The 23,071-nt window shown below is 34.2% G+C and overlaps 1 protein-coding gene across 1 annotated transcript in view; it reads right to left on the bottom strand.

The window, feature by feature from the left end:
• CD2AP (CD2 associated protein) overlaps positions 1–23,071 on the bottom strand; it is a 141,614-nt gene that overhangs the window by 11,756 nt on the left and 106,787 nt on the right. Inside the window, exons 12-16 of the mRNA XM_086707028.1 lie at positions 12,970–13,135; positions 12,440–12,582; positions 3,037–3,149; positions 2,225–2,326; positions 322–503 (exon numbers count right to left, since the gene is read on the bottom strand). Coding sequence (XP_086563154.1) covers positions 322–503; positions 2,225–2,326; positions 3,037–3,149; positions 12,440–12,582; positions 12,970–13,135 — 706 coding nt within the window. The remainder of the gene's footprint in view (positions 1–321; positions 504–2,224; positions 2,327–3,036; positions 3,150–12,439; positions 12,583–12,969; positions 13,136–23,071) is intronic.

Genomic DNA, 23,071 nt, shown 5'->3' with positions numbered 1-23,071 from the left:
ATATTTAAAAATAAAATAAAATAAAATAAAATAAAATAAAATAAAATAGGACTTTTCCTAATATTTTTGAGACTAATTAACTCCTTTGTTTGACCAGAAAATTTGTACCCTTAAATTATACCTACATATTATACCTTTTCTACAATCAAGCTACAAGAACAAATTTTCAAATTCAAGATTTTTGCAGAGTACTATTAATGAAAATTTCACTGAAAATATACTTGCTTATACCAGAAATTTGGCAGATTACATCTCTGCTTGACATGAAAGAATTCTTTACATACGTGTAAGTAGTATTGAAAGAAAACAAGGGCTACTTACCCATGATCCTTTTTCAGCGCTTCTACAATGCACAGCAATTCAATAATCTGAGCTCTAAGTTCATCCAAGGGATTTTTTTTCCCATCATCTGATTCTACTTTAGCTTTGACTTCCAATGGAGTTAAAAAAGCAGCTGTATTTGGTTTAGAAGCACTTGAAGGTGTTGAAGGGTACACAGATGGCTGAAAACATAATAGCAAATGTTAATTTATTGTATTTATATTTATAAAACTTTCACAAAAATTTTTATAGCAAGGAGATAATTAAAATAATACTTCAAGATAAATGATAAACTTGAAAATTCAAAAATCAGTTTGATAATATTCACAACTGGTAAAACCACCAAACAACCAAAGAATAAACTTGCAATCACTAGGGGTTTATGTGAGAAATGTCAAGGGCTTTATCAATAAAAAGAACAAAAAAGTGGAAAAGAAAAGAAAAATCTATTAGATTTATCTTACGAATGGTTTTCCCGGTGGCGCATCTAAAGACAAGAATATATCAGCATTTTTAAGGTGCTGGGTGTTTTTTTTTTAATGTTTATTTACTTTGAGAGAGCAAGAGAATGCGCATACACACATGAACAGGGTTGGGTAGAAAGAGGGAGGGTGAGAGAGAGAATCCTAAGCGGGCTCCATGCAGTCGTGTCAGTGCAGAACCCGACACAGGGCTCAATCCCATGAACCATGAGATCATGAACTGAGTCAAAATCAAGAGTTGGATGCTTAACGGCCTGAGCCGTCTGGGTGCCCTGTACCCCATTAGGGTGTTGTTTTGATCCTCCATATTACATATCCTAAGAGGTTCACTTAAAAGTAATTATGAACAATTTAGCAAGGCATTAACATCAATCCACGGCCTGATGCTCTTGCAGTATTTCACTAAAGTAACATGAAACAGAATTTCAGTCTAATGATGACAGTTGAGAGAATCAGATTAAATGTATCTGATAAATTTTAGCAGTAGCCAAATGCCCGGGAATGAATTTAAGGAGGAAGCATGAACTTAAATTTAAGATGTGTATAGGATGTGATAATACTATCTTACATAAAAATGACAAGAGTTTAGAAGAGTCTTAACACCATGTAATAAATGGAAGAATCCATGTATTCTGCCATTATTCCAGGATATATTCAGTGCTCATTATGGTGCCAAACAACAAGCTAGGTTAGGAATAAACAAGTGATGGCCTCTGAAACACAGAGTGTACGTTTAATGGGAAAATGAAACAGATGGGCACGCCTGGGTGGCTCAGTCAGTTAAGCATTCGAATTAGGTTCAGGACATGATTTCGCGGTCTGCGAGTTCCAGCCCTGCATCGGGCTCTGTGCTGACAGCTCAGAGCCTGGAGCCTGCTTGGGATTCTGGGTCTCCCTCTCTCTCTGTCTCTGCACCTCCCCTGCTTACACTCTTTCTAAAATAAATAAACATTAAAAAAAAAAAAAAAAGAAAATGAAACAGATGGATGAGCTATGCCTTAAAAAACAGTATGAAGTATTTAACATTTATATTACTCATTTACAATAAGGTCCTCTACAAAATGAGCTACAGAGGATAGTGTGACTTTCATAACTCAATTTTTTAGCAGGAATTATTTTATTTCTTGGTAGAAACAACTTTTTTCTTAAATACTATTTAAGGGATGCCTGGGTGGTTCAGTTGGTTAAGCATCTGACTCCTGGTTTCAGCTCAGGTCACGATCTCATGGTCCATGAGTTCGAGCCCCATTTGGGATTATCTCTCTCTTCCTCTCTCTCTGCCCCTCCCTTGTTGTGCTTTCTCCCAAAAATAAAGAAAGAAAGGAAAGAAGAAAAAAGAAAAGACACTTTAAATTCCACAATTTTGCTATTCACAAAGAATCCTACAAATTACATAAATCTTGGGCCACGATTCAGCTCACCTTTGGAGAGTAGCATGAATCCTTTTTAAATTCAGATGGCTTTAAGTTGGCACTATCTTCTTCTTTTGGTAACTTCAAGATTTTTTCTGGGCTTTGAGTTGGCTAAATGATTTTTTTAAATCAAGAAACAGAAAATACCAAAAAAGGAAAAGGCAATAAACATTTGGATAATAAACTAAGTAACTATTATCACTGTTTTTAGCAGTAGCAGCTACTATTCCAGATATTCCATCATTGTTAACAGGATAGTACGTAATTTCAAGCTGAACAACAAACTTGCATGTCTTCATGGTAAAAATAGCCTGCCTCTTAGCAACAAAAATTTTCTCTACTTAAGTAATTTAAAAGCACTGTAATGCTTAAGAGCTAGCGTATTAAGGCACTACCAGTATCCCAGGCAAAGTCCAGAAAGCATAAAAAGAAGCCACACATTTTGATACCAGCATTAATGCTACCAAAAAACCACTGACTATCGCACAGGAAAAAAATGTTCTCATTCCTTCCTAAAGTGAATAGGTACCACTCAATTCTAATTATTGTTGTTAGATGGGTAGATTACACAGATACCCTGACCTCTTTTGACACTGTGCTTTTGTGGTTATGGTCTCAGGACAATTCTTTATTCCTGATTCTGTAACCTTCCATTCCAAGTCTCTCTGCAATGAACATAACCTCATATCTCCCTAAATATAACCAACCATTTGCCACTTAAGTATCACAGCTATCTTCCTGATTTTTAAACTTTGGTGGAGGCATAAATCCTCCATCATTCTTAGAAACTTTTGTGTTTTACAACAGCAAGTGTAACTCACAGAATGTCCACCATTGAAGCGGCCAGGTAACCTTCTTCCAGGCATTTTCGGCCTATTTGCAGTGAGATGTAGCAAGTTTTCTGAGGAAGCTATGTCATCAAAATTTAGAAGATCTGGAGAATAAAATTAAACACATCTACTAAGAGATAACTACATTTTAAAAGATAAAAAAGAATGTTTCTGGATTTTTAACAAACTATACATTAAAAAGAGTACCACCAGGACTCACAAGTTAACCTGTGCTTTTCATATGCATTTGGAAAACAACACTCACCCTTAGAAACAAACATCCTCTTTACTGAACACATTTTAGAAGACTTTATTAACAACATAGAGTTCCTGTTTCTAATAGAGACTTAGACTTCAACAAAAGTTCTTACTGAAACATATAAATCTGAACCCAAAATTGTGGTATCATAAAAAAGCTTGTAATCTTAAGTCTTGCTTGTTTAAAAAATTAAAAAAGCATAATCTACTTCTTCAACTCATAATTGATTACAATATATCAGAAACTCAACACATAAAATTTGTTTTAAATTTCAAGTAGTATCCTAATATTCAAATTTTAAGGACTCAACTGTATGCTTTCCAATTGCATTTCTCAATGTAAAGTGAAAGTATAATGAGTCTTTGTGTGTGTGTGTGTGTGTGTGTGTGTGTGTGTGTGTGTGTGTGTCTGTGTGTGCACAGTATGTTGTAGCTGGGATTCAAACTGTTCATAGTTCACTACACTTTTGCTTAGACATTACCATGTTTAGGAACTATAAGACAAGTTAGAAATCTAAGGCAAATTGGGTATCAAGGAAAAATGCTACAAGGATGGTTCACATGTTTCCCCACCATCAGAGGCTGGTTAACTTTTGATTCAGGGTTTAAAGCCTATGTAATTCGTATCTCTGAAACAATGGTATATAGTATCTTCCCTTTTTCTAGATGATCTAGAAAACCTTGCTGAAAGAGGTGTGATCTTTAATTTTGAAGCCTAGAAATCTGTAAGTGATCCAAGTATCCTAAGGATAACTCCAGACATTTCCATTGTCAATGTAATCTTCCTTTATCCTAGATTCCAAACTAAGGCTATCAATCACAGTCAAGATAACTGATATGCCAACAGCTATCTTTGGTTTAGAAGACAGAAAAAATTCTGTATATTACCATTGCCTGGATATTTATAATGTTTTCTTTCGAATATTTAAATATCCAAATTCAGTGATTTGTTATTTCTTAACAGACATCTACAAATAGTTACTATTACTCCCCTCAAAGCTTATTCATCAATTTTCATATTCAAAGTAATTAATTTAGAAAAAAATTTTAAGGGTTAACAAAGGTATCACTGTTTGACAATATGCATTTTATAACAAATTTAAGTATCTGTTGATCTGTTAATTCTTTTCCATTTTCACATTCTGGATTACTTTGTGTGTTCTATCTTCTATCTAGTCATGAGGTTAATACATCACAAGAGGCAATCAAGGGAGTTTAATTTTGGTCTTGAGTCTTGATAATTGTTCATATGTACTTATAAAATATAATAAACCATAATAAGAGACACAGTGGCTTTAATGGCAAATGCATTATATAATGTGAAAGACCTTGAGTTTAAATATATTTTTAAATATTTCACTTTATTTGTAAATTTCATAAAGAAAACCAATATTTAAAAGATGTTAAAAACTTGCTATGGTTTGAAGGGTTAAAAAATGCTGAGGGGTGCCTGGTTGAGCATTCCAACCGACTTCAGCTCAGGTCATGATCTCACAGTTCATGAGTTCCAGCCCTCCATCGGGCTTGCTGCTATCAGCACAGAGACCGCTTTGGATCCTCTGTCTCCCCCACCCCCCCAACCCCTCTTCAACTCCTATGCTCTCTCTTTCTCTCTTTCAAAAATAAACATTAAAAAAACTGCTGATACATGTGAGTATTGACAACCGACACAAAAGTCTAGAAAAGTACAATCCAATAATTTTGGCATGTGAAGATTATTTTCAAATGCATATTTAAGCAACTTGCAGAAAGAAAAAGAAACAAACAGAAAAACATAGGAATGAAGAGAAATGAAACTGAAAGGATAAATAAAAGGTAGATCTATAAAATTATAGACCATGCTCATGTAAAAATGCCTTCCATATGTCCAGTTTGGGGCTACAACACCAAGACAAATAATTTTACTATTCTAAAACTCTCTCAGGTCCTCCATTTAAGCCATCAGGTTAGTAAAATAGTGCACATTTTGGACTCATGATCTACTTGAACACATTTAAATTTGCCTAAGAGTGATAAGAGTAGACTTATACTGTACACATGGCATGAAAGGCATGATAGTCACTTAACTCTTGCAATTACGTTGCCACTCTGCCAGCCATTTACATTTCTACATATTGTCTAAGAAGACATGGAATTTTAAAAAGTCCAAGTGAAATATCAAATTTTGGGAGAAAATAAATGGACTTTAACAGTTTTCAATTACAAAAAAAACTTTTATCAAAAGAATATCTTACACTAATCAAGAAAATTTTTCCAACATCAGTTTTATTTTCAAATGGAAAACCAAAAGGGTTAGAATAGACAGACAAACATGTACACTTTTAGTACAATTACAAAGAAAAATCAATGTGCACCACCTATTTATATTGAATATATTGTTTTGATTTCTTTTATAAATTGTCATCTTACCAAAATGGAGAAAGGTAGGATAATTTCCTGACACGTAAGAAGGGAAACATGGCAAACAGGCTAGGAAACAAAATCTGGAAAGAAAAGTCAAGGATAGGAATGTCTAGAAAAAAGACTAAACCAAAAAAATTATTTTACAAAGCAGGAAAAAAGAACAGCTGTAGAATGAATAGAACCATTTAAATGTTTAGCATATACCTACTGCAGTTTATCTAAACTTATATAAGATGTGTGGTAGATTTTAGATTTATTGTCTTTTCAAAAGAAAAAACGATGACTAGTATTAATTTCAATACACCATTAAGTAGAAAGAAGCCTTTTTAAAATTACTCACTGAACACCAACACAGCTTCGAAAAGGAGTTTTAGTAAAAAATTAGAGGTGAGAGTAATAAATTGATAGCTAACATATCAACAACTCATTAATATAGTTAGAACTAAAATTAAACTACCTTTCAGTCAAGTTTTAGTCTTTAGCGTATGACAGTAATTACAATGAAAAAGGCAATTTTAATTCTCTGGTATAATAAAAGAAAAATAGGACAAACAGTATTTTTAAATATCACTATAAAGATACAACTTATGCAACATTTAAAATCACATAATACATAAATGAAACTTCAATTATGCTTTATATGATACTCTCTATATCTCTAAATATTTAAACATCAAGAAAATTATTATAATAAAATAATTTTAATCTCTGCTCTTATTCTCCAGGTAAGTTCCACATTTTTGGGTGTGTTTTGTTTTTGTATATAGACTCATTTTTTATAGTGTGCACCACTCAACAAGTAGGCATCTTAGAAAAATTCCACCTTGAATTCTTTCTGGAAGAAATCTATGAATAAATACTGGGAAAGCAATCAAACAAAAATAGATCAATTATCAAGCAAAACTAAAGAGAAAGAATATTTCACCATTTAACAATGTAATGCTTTGGGATCAAATAATGTTATACATCTCTACAACTTCCTTTTAACCCAAGAATTTATCACAGAAAGTCAAAAAGGATAAAATACTACACTATAAGCATACTTCATTAGCTGTGCTTTCTCACTGTAATAGGTATGTTACCACTAAATTTTCTATCTTATATTTTAAGACTAATTTTTAAATCAATGTTATGTCCCAGAAAGCTTACTACTTTAGAAATATTTAGACCATGTGAACTTTATAATTAACCAGTGGTAGCAGTGAGATTATTCTAAACTAATTTTTGATGAAGTGCTTGAAAAAGAGGGGAAAAATTAAAACATGGTTCTAACAACTATGCAATATTTATAGTACTACCTTATATGTGAGAATATATACTGAAGGACGTTTATTTTTAAAATAGTTTACAAATGGCTTCATATACAGGAAAGTCATATCTGAGAGGAGTGTTACAGATTTACATCCTCTACAGATGAGAGCAGAAACAGGAAACAGGATTAACAGAGGAAAGGAAAAGAATGGAAATAACACTTTATAACAACTTCCACATCACATATTCTAGTAGATACGTTGGACCAATTGTTACTTAAGCTAGAAAACAGATTAAGAAACAAGATCAATGAGTTGATAATTTAAAACCCCCATTTTTAACAGCAAAGTCAGGGTCCTTATTACTATATCATCACCTGAAATTATTTTATGTAATAATGAGATTCTAAGAAGATCTTCATGTATGTTTTAAACTTTCTGAAACATGTGAAAGGTCAAGTTTCACATACCATTTTAAAGATATGAAACCTCAAACTGAGCCAAAAATATAAATTAAAATATATCTAAACCTACTGCCAAATCTGAAGTTATCTGATGCATAACAGTATTTTTTTTAAGGTGTCAATACCTCAAAAAAAGGATTTCAAACCCTTTTATGCTACAAATACTAAAAACATAACATTCCAATAAAAAAAGGCAATGAGGAACAGCCGGAGTTGAAGTTTGAAACATGAGCTGTATGTTATCAGCAGCCAGGCCTTTTGTCTTAGAATAGTACTTGTGACTAAAATAATACCTGGGTATACTTGCTCAGTAAATATTTTCTATGTAATATAAACAAAATTTCCAAAATTTACAGGCGTATCTCATTTTACTGCACTGTGCAGATACTACATTTTTTTTACAAATTGAAGGTTGGTGGTGGCCCTGTGTTGAGCAAGTGTATCGGTGTCATTTTTCCAACAGTATTTCCTGAGTTTCCATGTCATATTTTAGTAATTCTCGCACTATTTCAAACTTTCTCATTACTATTGTATTTGTTATGGTGATCTGTGATCAGTGATCTTTGGTGTTACTATTTTATCTGTAATGAACTGTGCCTACATAAGATGTTGAACTGAATCCGTAAGTGGTATGTGTGTTCTGACTGCTCCATGGAAAGCTGTTTCCCATCTCTCTCCCTCTCTTTGAGCTTCCCTATTCTCTGAGACACCGAAATGCGGCAATTAATAACCCTACAGGCCTCCAAGTGTTGGAGTAAAATGAAGAGCCACACATATCTCACTTTCAGTCAAAAGCTAGAAATGATTAAGCTAAGTGAGGAAAGCATGCAGAAAGACGAGACAGGCCAAAAGCTAGGCCAATTATGCCACCTAGCCAAACTGCAAACGCAAAGGAAAAGTTCATGAAGGAAATTAAGTGTTACTCTAATGAATACATAAATGAGAAAAAAGCAAACAGACTTATTGCTGATAGGGAGAAAGTTTTAGTGATCTGGATAGAAAATCAGCCACAACATTCCCTTAAACCAAAGCCTAGTCCAGAGCAAGGCCCTAATTCTTCAATTCTGGGAAGGCTGAGAGGGGTGAGAAAGCAGCAGGAAAAAAGTCCTGAAGCTAGCAGAAGTTGGTTCCTGAGGTTTAAGGAAAGAAGCCGTCTCCATGAAAAAAGACTGCAGGCAAAGCAGCAAGTGCTGAGGTAGAAGCTGCAGCAAATTATACAGAAGATGTAGCTAATTAATGAAGGTGGTTCACTAAACAACAGATTTTCAATGTAGATGGAACAGCCTTGTATTGGGAGAAGATGCCATTTGGAACTTTCATAGCTAGAGAGGAGAAATCAATGTCTGGGCTCAAAGCTTTAAAGGACAGGCTGACACACTTGTTGGGGCTAATGCAGCTGGTGACTTGAAGCTGAAGTCAGGGCTCATTTACCATTTTGAAATTCCTCAGGCCCTTAAGAATTATGCTAAATCTGGGTTGGTTAGTTGGCTCAGTCAGATAAGGGCCCGACTCTTTGAGTTCAGCTCAGGTCAGGACTTTGCAGTTCGTGGGATGGAGCCCAATGATGGGCTCTGCACTGACAGAACACAGCCTGCTAGGGACTGACTGACTGACTCCCTCCCTCCCTCCCTCCCTCCCTCCCTCCCTCTCTCTCTCTCTGCCCTTCCCCTGCCATGTGTGGGCTCTCTCTCTCTCAACATAAATAAACTGAAAAAAAAAAAAAATTATGCTAAATCTGTGCTCTATAAATGAAACAAAAAAAGGACAGCAACACATTTATTTACAACATGGTTTACTGAATATTTTAATCCCACTGTTGAGACCTGCTCAGAAAAAAAGATTCTTTTCAAAGTGTTACTGCTCATTGACAATGTACCTTGTTACTTCCCCAAGAGCTCTGATGGAGATGTACAACAAGATTAATGCTGATTTCATGCCTGCTAATATAACATCCATTCTGTAGCCCAAGGATCAAGGACTAATTCTGAATTTCTTCCAACTTTCAAGTCTTATTATCTAAGGAAAAGGCTTCATAAGACTATAGCTGCCATGGATGGTGATTCCTCTGATGGCTTTGGACAAAATAAATTAAAAACCTTCTGGAAAGGATTTATGATTCTAGATGCCAATAGTAACATTCAGGATTCATGGGAGAGGTAAAACTACCAGCATTAACAGGAGTTTGGAAGATGTTGATTCCAACTCTCATGGATTAGTACTTTGAGGGGTTCAAGATTTCAGAGGAGGAAGTAACTGCAGATGTGGTGGAAACAGCAAAAGAACTAGAATCAAGTGGAGTCTGAAGATGGAACTGAATTGCTGCAAATCCATGATAAAACTTCATTCATGAGCAAAGAAAATGGTTTTCTGAGGTGGAAACTATTCCTGGTGAAGATGCTATGAAAATTATTGAAATGACAAGAAAACATACAGAATAGCAGATAAACTTAGTTGATAAAGCAGAGGCAGGGTCTGAGAGGACAGACTCCAATTTGGAAAAAAGTTCTACTCTAGGTAAAATGCCATCAAACAGCATCACAGGCTACAAAGAAACTGTTCATGAAAGGGAGAGTCAATCGCTGTAGCAAACTTCACTGTTGTCTTATTATAGAAATTGCCACAGCCACCTCAACCCCCATCAGCCACCACCCTGATCAGTCAGCGGACATCAACATCAAGGCAGGACCCTCCACCAGCAAAAAGGTTGTAACATGCTCAAAGCTCAGATGATGGTTAGCATTTTTTAGCTAAAGTATTTTTTAGTTAAAGTATACACATTTTTTTAGTCATACTGCATTGCACACTTAATAGACTACAGTATAGTGTAAACATAACTTTCAAAGGCACTGGGAAACTAAAAAATTCATCCAATTTGCTTTACTGCAATATTCGTTGTATTGCATGGTCTGGAATGGAACCATCAATATCTCTGTGGTGTGTCTGTGTATTTTCTGAACTTAACTGGGTATTAGGTGTAGTACCAAAGGCAGCCTGATCGTGGGGGGAATGAAGTACAACAGTTTAGAAGTCAGATTTTAGTCTTCTGTCCTTACATACGTCTTGGCTCCTCTAACTTACTTCCTTATTCATTTGAAGAAAAAAAAAATAGGAATTTGCAAACCCTCTTTCACAAAGCCTCTTTGTTTTTTAATGAAGAGTAAATAATGGCTATGGATAAAAGAAAAGATTTGGACCAAAAGCAATAAAAAAAAAAATTAAACTATATAACCACCAACAGTTTGACATTACTACATGTGTTATTTCTACTAAAAATGTAGCAAAGGAAACAAAGCTTGCTGGTGATCATATATAGAAAAGTTTTTTAAAAGACAAAAATTTATCTTAATTTACTTAAGTTTTTAATAGTTTCCATAACCTTGAGACAACTAAATAAAGCAAATAGCCAAGAATGTTATAAAGCAACAGAAAAATACAGAAAATACAGGCTCTAAATATTACTCTTTCAGCTCCTGAAGAGACTCCTCAAAATGTAAGGCCTCTGTGATAAAGACTGCAGAAAACTGTAGAATTTCAAAAGACGATACAAATGGATTCTTTTATATAAAAATTTAATTTAAAAGTGTGCACACTTAATCTTTTTTGCTGAAATATTATTTTTGAAAACATATTTTCAGTAACATTTTAAATCAAAGAGAAAACAGTAAAAGCTGATAGAGTTATTTTTTTACTACTGACTTCAATAAAAAATAAAGGATATTTTTTAAAAACCTGTTATAAAGAGGATTTTTATTTTTGTTTTTATTTCACCAACGGTAAACAATTTTTACCAGATAAAACACACTAAATATATTTGAGTGAATATCTCTAAAGTATAATCAACATCTCACCACTTTCCAGAAATTATTAATGAATATGGTTTCAGTCAGAGCAGGCAGGAGCCAAATATAGAATGAAAGGATCTTTATAAAACGTTCAAATTAAAAAAACTGAGGGAGGCCATGCACAGGTCAGAGCTTTTACATTGGCAAATGACAATATGGAAAAATAGTAAGATCACCTACAATTTTCAAAAGGTTAGTAAGCAGCATATCTTACAATATAGTGACAAAAAAAATCTAAGCGTAATTGACCTTTAAGTCTGAATGTATTTATGAAATGTTAACTTGAAGGCTAAAAAATATATTAAGAAATTAAAACTTTTAAAAGAATATCATGAGCACTTTAGGGGATTTAAAGAATTCTCTTCTGATTTACATGATCTTGGACATGTAATGTGTCCAATAGTTTGATGACTTTAGACACAAAATAGCATCTGCCTTTTGGAATAACTATAAAGATAAAATAAGAATATAAATGAGAAAGTGCTTGGAAAATGTAAAAGAACTAAAAATAAATGCAAAGTACTACATAATAACTATTACCACAAATGATTGTGCAATGTTTTAATACTGAGACCTTTATCAAAACTTCTGTGTTCCAAGTTTTCCATTTTACAACTAAGAGGTATAAAAGACCAGGAGACAAAAATGATGGGTTGTAAAAATCTGTCCTAAAACTTAAGGAACAACATTTAGCTAAGGAAGTAAAGCCTGCTGATACACGCACACACGCATACACACAGATATAAAAAGCATATTTTCCTGAACTGGAAACAAAAGTACCTTGAGATAAAGTGAAGAAGTAAAAATAATCTTCAATGTAATCTAGTGTTGGCATTAAAAATCAATGTGATCTCTTTATTCTTAATTTTTCAAACTAAAATGTATTCCTATCTGCCTAAGTTAGATAGTATAGACATTCCATCATGAGGGGACAGAATGATAAATGGATTATCTTTTAATCCATTTCTCAGTCCTTATGTGAATCAAGTATTTTTGCCCATTTACCTTCTTTTAGTTTTATTTTTCTATTCCAGCTTCATAGATTTTAAATAAATTTTAATTAATTTCCACTATATCTATGCAGATATAAAATGCATGCACAAATTTCTTAAATAGTTTCTGAAAATTGTATTGGCAACTTTTTTTAAATGTACCACCTTTCTACATGTTAACTTACCTGTTTCTTTAGAGCTCCTAATTGTAAATGAATCTAGGTCTACTGATTTGGGTCTAAGTGGTAACTGTTCAGAATCTAGCTTTGGTTTTGATACTGGCTCAGTTTCAAATTTTGACGAAATGGTAGAAACTTCCCCATTAATCCTGAAATGAGAAAATCAAAACATATGTAGAAATCACTTGTATATGAATCATAACCATTTTTTTAAATTATGAATTAACGACACTAAGGATATTATAGCATAATAGTAATTTTTCTCTTTGTTCCACAATATTATTTCCATAAACATAAATCTCCACATTAAGACTAATCACAATAAAATCAGAAATGTAAAAACAGCCTCATCTGTGTGTATTCACCTAGTATGAATATAAAGTTAACAGAGAACCATCACAGTCTACAGAAAAAATATGGAAAACAAATACTTTAGAAATGATTCTGAGATTCAGAAAAGCAGGTAATCAATAAACTTGAGATAAAGTAAATTAGTAAAAATAATCAGGTATAACTTAAAATTAGGTAAAACTTACTTGGCTGTGGGAGGTGGTGGAGGAACTGGTTTTTCAGGTCGCTTTGGGTACACGGTTCCAGGAGATCTCAATAAATTATTGGCTTTGGTGGGTGGAGTGGGCTTCTTGGGTGGGACCTGCGGAGCAGCTGGCTTAGAAGGTTTCTGCTCCAAGACTGATTTTTCATCTGATTATTTAAAAATATTTAATAAGTTATTAACAATCAAAATTATTTAGGTTTTTCTATTTCCTAAAGTTAATGTCAGGCTGGAAACATGTGAAATAGAAAGAGAGACATTATTTGTATAAGTGTACAATGTTTTAAAGTTATAACTTAGTAAGATTAAATACCTAAAAGAGCTTATTTTGGGGGCACCCTTTGGTGGCTCAGTCAGTTGAGCATCCAACTCTTGATTTCAGCTCTGGTCATGATCTCACAGTGGCAGGATGGATCTGTGGGGCTCCATGTTGAGCATGGAGCCTACTTGGGATTCTCTCCCTCCCATTCCCTCTGCCCCTCCCCTGCTTGCACTCTCAAAGGGAAAAAAAAAAAAAATTAAGTTTAGTTTGGTAAGAAGGGGGACCACTCGTAAGCTTCTGAGAAACAAATAATGCCCGGTTTTTCCTGTCTTCCCAGCATCCTTTGTTTTTAGGGGTGGTATACTACTCAATACAATCACATGATTTTACTCGAAGCAGAAAGTAATATTATCTATATTCAAATCCAGACCACTTTCTGAAAGTGAAGTATAGGAAACCAGTGACATTTAACATACTTATTTAAAAGTGATCACAATGACAAAGAATGTTAACAGGATAGCTTGATTAGACACAGGAGAGAAAATTACAGACTTGTACTTATAACCCTCATAATTGTACTAGGAATGCATTAACACAATTTCATTTTTTTCCAGTTTATTAACACCCTTAAAAACCCTATGAAGCAGATAAGAAAATATGCTGGAAATAAACAACACAGGGAACAGTTTTATGCCATGTTAATAAAAATAATTTTATCACCAAAAAGGCATGATACTATATATAATGACATACTTGATTCCTGATCTTTCAGGTACTAAGAACAAGTATTAAAATTGACATGTGACTCTTAAATTCCAGAGAACAAACTGGTGGTTGCCAGAGGGTTAAGTGGGTGGAGGCGTGGGCAAAAGAGGTTATTTTTTTAATTGACACAGGTGCATACATACTAGATATTCATGATAATACAGGAGTCAGCAAAAATGTGTCTAACACATATAATGCAAAAAGAAGAAACTCTTATGTGCCATACTGAGTAGTTTTCAAAATTTACTTGGTCACAGGACCGTAAAGAATATCACAGGACCACAAATAATTTCACACCAATAGGAAACTGCTGATTATGAATCTTGAATACTGCAAGCCACAGGTAAACCCCCTCATTCAAAATAAGAGATTTAATTTAATAATAATGAAAATACAAACTACCATTGTTTCAGTTTTACTATTTATGTATAGTTTCCTTGGATCATTTGAAAATACAGCTTAGTCTATTAAAACCATGATCATCATTTGGTACAAAAATCCAATTTTAAATGGCCTCAAAACAAACAATGCATCATATAATTACATAATTATACCACCCAATCCTAACTATAAACCAACATAGCCATCTGTATCAGTTGAAACAGTCAATCAAATTTGTAGAAAATATTAAGAAAGATGTTTTATATAAAATATCAGGAAAAATACTGAAGGTCAAATAGAAGTTCACTGATTAACTGAACATACTTCTTTTAAGATACATAAATAACAGCTTGAAATCAATTAAACTGTGTAGTCTATTCTAAAACAAAAGAATACACTTAATATTCATGGAAATCAAAGGTGACAAAACTAAGATTCATCATTCCTGGTACAGCCATGACTAAATCAACTACAGTATGCTGACTTATCATATATGATGTCAGTGTACGAGGTTTTATTTAGTTTTATTGAGGTGGAATTTATATAACATAAAATTAACCATTTTAAAGCGAAAAATTCAGTGCCAGTTAGTACATTCACAATGTTATATAACAACCACCTTTCTCAAGTTCCAAAACTCATCACTCCAAAAGAAAAGTCTGGTTCCCGTTATTCAGTTACTCCCCATTTGCTCCTCTACCCATCCCCTGGCAATCACCAACCTCCTTCTGTCTCTACAGATTTATGTATTCTGGGCATTTCGAATACAAGGACTCATCCAGTATGTAACCTTCTGTGTCTGGCTCATTTCCCATAGCATAGTGTTTTCAAGGTCCATTCTCAATGTAGTATGTATCATCATTTCATTCTTTTTTGTGACTGAGTAATAACCACTATATGCATACAGCACAACCCATTCATCTGTTGAAGGATATCCGGGTTTTTTTCCACCTCTTGGCCATCATGAACATTTGCATGCAAATATTTGAGTATCTGTATTCCATTCTTTTGGGTAAGTATCTAGGAGCAATGGCCGGGTCATATAGTAATTCCATGTTTAACTTTATGAAGAACTACCAAACTGTTTTTCACAGCAGCTGCAAGATTTTACATTCACATCAGGAGTGTTATGAGGGGTCCAATTGCTCCATGTCCGTGTTAACACTTGTTATTTCCATTTTTATTATTAATACAACAATCCTAGTGAGTGTGAAGCAGTAGCTCATTGTCATTTTGGTTTGCAATTCCCTAATATTAATGATGTTGAATATCTTGTCATGTACTTATTAGTCATTTGTGTATCTCCTTTGGAAAAATGTCTATTTTAGTCCTTTGCCCATTTTTGGATTAGGCTGTCTTTTTGCTGAGTTGTAATGACTCTTTATATATAATACCAAACCCATTATATATTCCTGATCCCAAATATAGGATTTATGCAAATATTTCCTCCCATTCTGTGGTAAATCTTTCACTTTCTTCATAATGTCCCTTCAGTGCACAAAAGTCCTTAATTTTAATGAATTACAATTTAGCTTTTCCTTTTTTAAAATTAATTACTTTTTAAATTTATATCCAAGTTAGTTAGCATGTAGTACAACAATGATTTCAGGAGTAGATTCCAATGATTCATCCCCTATGTATAATCCCCAGTGTTCATCCCAACAAGTGTCTTCCTTAATGCCCCTTACCCATTTAGCCCATCCCCGTTCCCACAACCCCTCCAGCAACCTTCTGTTCTCTATATTTAAGAGTCTTATGTTTTTATATTATTTTTGCTTCCCTTCCCTTATGTTCATCTGTTTTGTACCTTAAATTCCTCATGAGTGAAGTCAGATGATACCTGTCTTTCTCTGATTAATTTCGCTTAACATGATACCCTCTAGTTCCATCCATGTGGTTGCAAATGGCAAGATCTCATTCTTTTTGATTGCCAAGTAATACTCCATTGTATATATATACCACTAGCTTTTTTTTTCTTTTGTTGTCTGAGCTTTTGGTGTCATATCTAAGAATCCACTGCCAAGCCCAAGGCGATCAAGATTTAGCCCTATGTTTTCTTCTAAGAGCTTTAGTTTTGTACCTCATAATTTAGGTGAAGGATCTATTTTCAGTCAGATTTTATATATGGTATGAGGCAGGGGTTCAATTTCATTCTTTTGTATGTGGATATCCAACTGTGCACAGCAGAATTTTAGTTTAGGTAGAAATTCACCAAAAACAAGAAGAAATTTAAGAAAAAAAAGTCTTATGTTATTTCTTCAAATGCCCAAAGAAAGAAATATGTAAGATACAGATGTTATAATTTAAGATAGAGAAAAGAATTATCATAAGAGTATAATTTTATTGAAAACAGCTAAAATATATGGCAGCTAAAAAAATGCCATCAAAATAAATGAGAAATTCCACATCTTATTACAGAATACAAAAATATATTATTAACACTGTATGTAGTAAATTAATCCATCTGTTAATTCAGATGAGGCTTAGTTCCCTCCTGCATGAGTAAGAATAGATAAAATTCTCAAAAAACTAAAAACGGAAATACCATATGATCTAATAATTTTACTACTAGTTATTTACCTAAAGAAAATAAAAATACTAAAAGATAATATGCATCCCGGTTCATAACAGCATTATTTGCAATAGTCAAGATACAGAGCCAGTTAAGCGTCCATCAACAGACAAATGGATAAGGAAGATGTGGTAGGGTGTGTGTGTGTGTGTGTGCACGCGTGCATGTGTGCGTATGTATACATCCCGTTAAAGAAACAGTTTCCTACTCCAAGTGCATAGAAATACTAGCTTATGGTATCTTGCAAAATATTTGTGGCACCACCATCCACACAGAACTGCCTTTTTTAATGCATACTGTAAAGTAGGTAGAAGTTACTAGGTAAGGTATAAGGTATTTATATGGTAGGTTTAAGATGTAAGTTTCACTTACTGAAGAATGCCCTTTACCACTTCTCCATAGTTGCAACTTTGGTCATAAGGCAGGTACCTATCAATCTATTTCTGGATTCAAATTTAGGTACAATGAGAGGTAGAGGTTAAGACTTACTTCTTACATGGATATCAGTATCACTCATTTAATTCATCTTTTCGCTACTACAATGGCAACTTTGCTTATAAATCACAAGGACTTAAAGTCCTTCTAAATGCTTCTTGTTACCCTGACTACTTTGTCAGCTATTTCTATAATTAGACCAGCTTTCTTTTGACTGGCATTTGTCTGGCATATTTTTGTCTACTCTTTTAATTTAATCATTCCTGAATTCTTATCATTAAGATATGTCTCTTGTTAGCAGAATATGGTTGGATTTCTTTTTTCTTTCTTTTTTTTTTGAGTCTAACAATTTTTCTTTTAACTGGAATGTTTAGTCCAGTTATATTTTCTGTAATTACTTAGTATTTATTTTTTCTTGCTTGGTCTGTTTCATTTTCTCTCCTTGCTTTTTTTGTATTTTCATTATTCTATGTTCTCCCATTATCTTTTTATACATTATTTTATTTTTTTGTAACTGCCTAGACATTACAGCACATATCCTTGAAGTCATATATAAATTTTTCTACTGGCCCTAACACTTTAACTCCATTTATACCCCTGCTGCCTTGTTGCATTTTTATTTCTATAAATGCCCAGAAGGCATTATTAACATTTTATACAGTAAATATTTAGATTTACCTATTTAAGCATTTTTTAAAGTGTATTTATTTTGAATGAGGTAGAGCGAGGGAACGCACACACGTGCAAAAGGGAGAGGGGCAGAGAGAGGAGACAGAGAGTCCCAAGCAGGCTCTGTGCTGCCAGCTCACTGCCCGACACAGGGCCTGAACTTATGAATCATGAGATCTTGACCTGAGCTGGAAATCAAGAGGTGGAAGCTTAACCAACTGAGCTACCCAAGCATCCCTATTTAAGCTTTTCTCTTGCTCTTGATTTCTGGATCTCCCAGTTGGTATTTGGAATCATTTCCATTCTGCCTGAATAACATCCTTTAAAACTGCCTAAAGTACTGGCATGCCAGTGATAAATTCTCTCAGATTTGACTGGCCTAAAAATGTCTTACTTCATCTTTTTTTCCTGAAGATATTTTCATTGGCAATATAATTATAGGTTAGCAGTTATTTCCTTTAACACTTTGGTGACATGATTCCATGGTCTTTCAGCTTCAAACTTTTTCCAATGAGAAGCAACTGTCACTCTTATTTTTGTTACTCTAAAATTAAATGTGTCTTATTCTCTGGCTGTTTTCAATATTATTTTTTGCTTATAGCAGCATGCCTAATAGTGAGTATATGGAGTAGTTTTCTTTGCATATATCCAGACTGGGCTCCACAGTATTTCTTGATTCTGTAGCTTTTTGCTTCATCATTTTTGGAAGACTGGAAACCATTATACCTTCAAATAAGGTTTCTAGTCCCTTCTCTCTCCTCCCCATCTGGATCTTCAATTATATGTACATTAAACCTTTTCATTCTATTCTATATGTCTATTAAGATCTTTTCTATATTTTCCATCTTTCTTCCCACCATAAGCTTCAATTCAGAAATTTTCTTTTGAAAACACATACACATATATATTAACATATACCCACACACATATATCATATACAGTTGACCCTGAACAACATGTTTGAACTGTGCAGGCCTACCTATATACAGATTTTTTAAATACAGTCCAGTACTATAAAGGTATTTCTTCTCCCTTATGATTTTAACATTTTTTTTCTACTTTACTGTGAGAATACAGTACATATTATATATAACGTACAAAATATGTGTTGATCGATTGCTGTTATCAGTAAAACTTCTGGTGAACAGTAGGCTATTGGTTAAGTTTTTGTTGAGTCAAACTTGTACGTACAGTGGGCCAGCGCCCCAACCCCTGCATTGTTCAAGGGTCCACTGTATATTTTATAGTTACACAAATTCATTTACACTTACATGGCTTTTAGTTATGCCAAAATTATCAATCACATCTTTTATTATTTTGAACATAAATTAGGCATAGATACTTTATAGCCTGTGTCTGATATTTCAAATACCTAGAACACTGTGGACCAGGTTTATTTTCTGTTTCTAGTCATGTGTCGTATCTCCAAGTATGTCTAGTTATTTCTCTATGAGTAAGAGACATAAAACATTTGTGTGAAAATATACAAAGATAATTTAAAATTCTAGATGATGTCTTCTTCTCCAGGGAATAAGGGTTTACTTTGCTTCAGGCAGCGAGGCGAAGCCACGGTAAAATCCCAGAGCACCTTCTCTTCCAATCAGACTGAGACAATCAGCACGTGGGCTTCAGTGCTTTTGAGAGCTAGTTCTACTTCCATTTCACACTTCTTATTAAACGGAGTCTTTTTTGGAACCCAATTAAAGTTCAAGAGTCTACTAATGTATCTCCTTTTCTGTGGGCCCTAAACTCCAATTTTTGTCTTCTCAAACCCAAAAATACATTGGAAGTTCTTTTCATAGTCTCAGCCAGCACTTTCAGAAATGGCAAATGCCTCAAAAGGAAACACAGGCTCAAATGCCAGACTCACTTTCTCCCCTCCTCTCCTACATCTTGACCCTGTAACTTCTTATACCCTTCATAGCTCTCCTATGTCTAGTATATATGTATATATTTCACACAACCTTTCCAGTTATTCTCACTCAGATCATTCTCTGCCTGTCTATATGATCACTCATCAGTTTTCTTCAAGAGTTCCAGTTCATCTAACAATTTCTCAAATGTACATATTCTAAGACTCTAAGCTAAACTCTTCCTATTCTGATTTTAAGCAACCTTCTCGAACAACCTTACCTGTATCCATAAATTTAACTAGCTAACTTCCAAGACAGCATCTTACAAATAAATGCTTAATACAAACTCTCAACAAGATTCATCCCATATTTCCTATATTCATATCAAACCGAGTATCAAAAGCTGAACTCGTGTATTTTCTCCTAGAAACTGTCTTTATTTTATTTTATAAATCATATCTCATTTTCCCATCCTCACAACCGTTAGGATCTAATTAGTCAACAAGATGTACTACTATAAACCTAAACCACCTCCTTTACGGGAGAGCCTGAATATATCTCAACATCTTTAGCAGATAATGTAGCTGATTCACTCAAATCTATCCTACCTTCATACAATCATACCAAGCTATTAAATAGACAGCATTCTTTTTACATTTATCTGGAATTGAACATGTTCCCCAAATTGGTTCAAGAAACTGAAGAGGACTTACTTTCCACAGGTGTGGAGAGGTTTTCCTCTTTCCTATTAAATGGACAAAATAGCAAGTTGCCCTGATGGTCACAGTCAGCATTCCTGTGACCTCAAGGGAAACCAATCTGAAGACAAAGTAGACACTAAAGATGGCAAATGGAGAGAGATATAATCCAGGTCCATAATGAAATTATTCAATGGAGGGTCATAAGACTCCTACTTCTAGACTTCCGATTATATGAGACTGTTTCCCTATTGTTTCAGTTTGAATAAGGATTTTTAGTCTTTGCTCTGAAACCATTCCAATTTCCTTTTTATCCATACCATCACCAAACCTATTCAAATAGCACTAAAACACTTTCAGAAAAACCTATCTGAACATGTCACACCAGTTTTTAAAAGCCTTCCAATTACATAGTAATTATTGTATTAAATATCCCTTATTCATTATATATTTTGCAAGAAACTACAGAACCAATGTCAAATAAGATTCAGACACACACACACACTACACCTTTGCCCCATAGGGTTTAGTGGTTTAGTCAAATGTGGGAAAAAGACAATATACAAAAAATACCTAATGTACATGTAACATACAATAATGAGAAATAACTACTTTTAGACAGAGTAATAAAGAAAAGACTAATGTCAAAGAGGTGACATTAAGATGGCTGTTTTAAGCTGGAATCTGAAAAAATGAGAAGGAATCACGTATGGAAAGAATCTGAAGGAGTGCAAGATAAAGATGAGATGCCAGGAAAAGGATACTCTACCATGCAACTGGGAGGGCAGAAAACTGATATTCTATGAATGTTATACACTGGGGGAGCCAACCACAAACAGTTAACAAGGGAAAACTCAATAGGGAGCCAGATCACTCAAAATCTGGTAGGCTATACTAAGGCTAATGTGGTCAAGAAAGTCTGCTTTTGGGAAGAAAACACTGTAGGCTAGATTTTTTCCCAAATGCAACAGAAAATGTTCAAATATATTAAGTTCATGTGCCATGCATCATAATGACCAACACATATTTATATGAAACATGTGCATATACCCTTTATTTCCACGATATAAATTCTGAAATCCTTATCACTACTTTAAATCCTTTTTGGTGCAAGGCAACATATAAACAGATAGTTAAATACAACTCTTTGCCATAGCATTTAAAGGCCTTTTATGAACTACGTAAGTGGTTCTTAGTTTTATCTTCAGATTAGAATCCTGAGAAGAGCTTTAAAAATACTACTACCTGAGGGGCATCTAGGTGGCTCAGTCAGTTGAGCGACCTACTTTGGCTGAGGTCACAATCTCGCTGTTTGTGAGTTCGAGCTCCACATAGGGCTCACTGCTGTCAACCTGTCAGTGCAGATCTTCTGTCCTCCTCTCTGCCCCTCCCCCGCCGGTGCTCCCCCACAAAATAAATAAATATTAAAAAAAAAATACTACTGGGGCGCCTGGGTGGCACAGTCGGTTAAGCGTCTGACTTCAGCCAGGTTACGATCTCGCGCTCCGTGAGTTCGAGCCCCACGTCAGGCTCTGGGCTGATGGCTCAGAGCCTGGAGCCTGTTTCCGATTCTGTGTCTCCCTCTCTCTCTGCCCCTCCCCCGTTCATGCTCTGTCTCTCTCTGTCCCAAAAATAAATAAAAAACGTTGAAAAAAAAAATTTAAAAAAAACAAAAAAAAAAATACTACTAGCTGAGTTCTACCTTATAAAAATTCTGGAGAGGATCCTTAGTATCAGCCTATTTTTAAAAGACACCCAGGTAATTCTAATATGCCACCACGACCAAAAACAACTGCACCACGCTACATTTCTAGCTAATTTCTAGCTTCCTAAGTTGCCTATAGCCATTCCTTGAATATGCTTTCTCTCATTCTTTTCACATTCTTTCTGTGGTCTGGAACCACCTTCTCTTTTCCAGTCAACACTTTATGCTCATTTTCTAAGTCTCTGAATAATTACAATCTCCTCATTACCATGCACATGTTAACTATTCAACTAGAATTATTAGAGTATCACTTAAAATAGAAAAAAAAATTAAATCCTCGTGATTAACAGAAGCCAGTTGCCTCATACATACATATTTATTGGTTTTATGTTATTGCATATTTGACATTTATTAAAAGTCTGTCCCATGTGTGGGTTAAGTATAATAAAGAATATTTGCTACTTCTTAAGAGGTCAAGATTATTTTTAGGTTCAAACAGGAGTGATATATTACAGATACCAAAATATTCTTTGTAGAACATTAGAGATAAGTACTATTTCCTTTTTGGTAAGCATACTAAATATATAATACAATAGAGTTCTACCACAGGTCTCTCAACTCAAGAGTCTGTACTACAGACTGCATCACAGATAAAAAGGCATGCATTTGAGTTCAGGGTCTCCAATAATAACTGCCGCTAAATGAGTCAAACACACAGATCTTGTGTGTTTTTGAAAAGCATATT

Source organism: Puma concolor, chromosome B2, assembly GCF_028749965.1.
Source record: "Puma concolor isolate L17-30 chromosome B2, mPumCon1.1.hap2, whole genome shotgun sequence".
NCBI classification, from domain to species: Eukaryota; Metazoa; Chordata; class Mammalia; order Carnivora; family Felidae; genus Puma; species Puma concolor.
The sequence above is the reverse complement of the archived record's forward strand: the minus strand, read 5'-3'. Positions and strand labels throughout refer to the sequence as shown.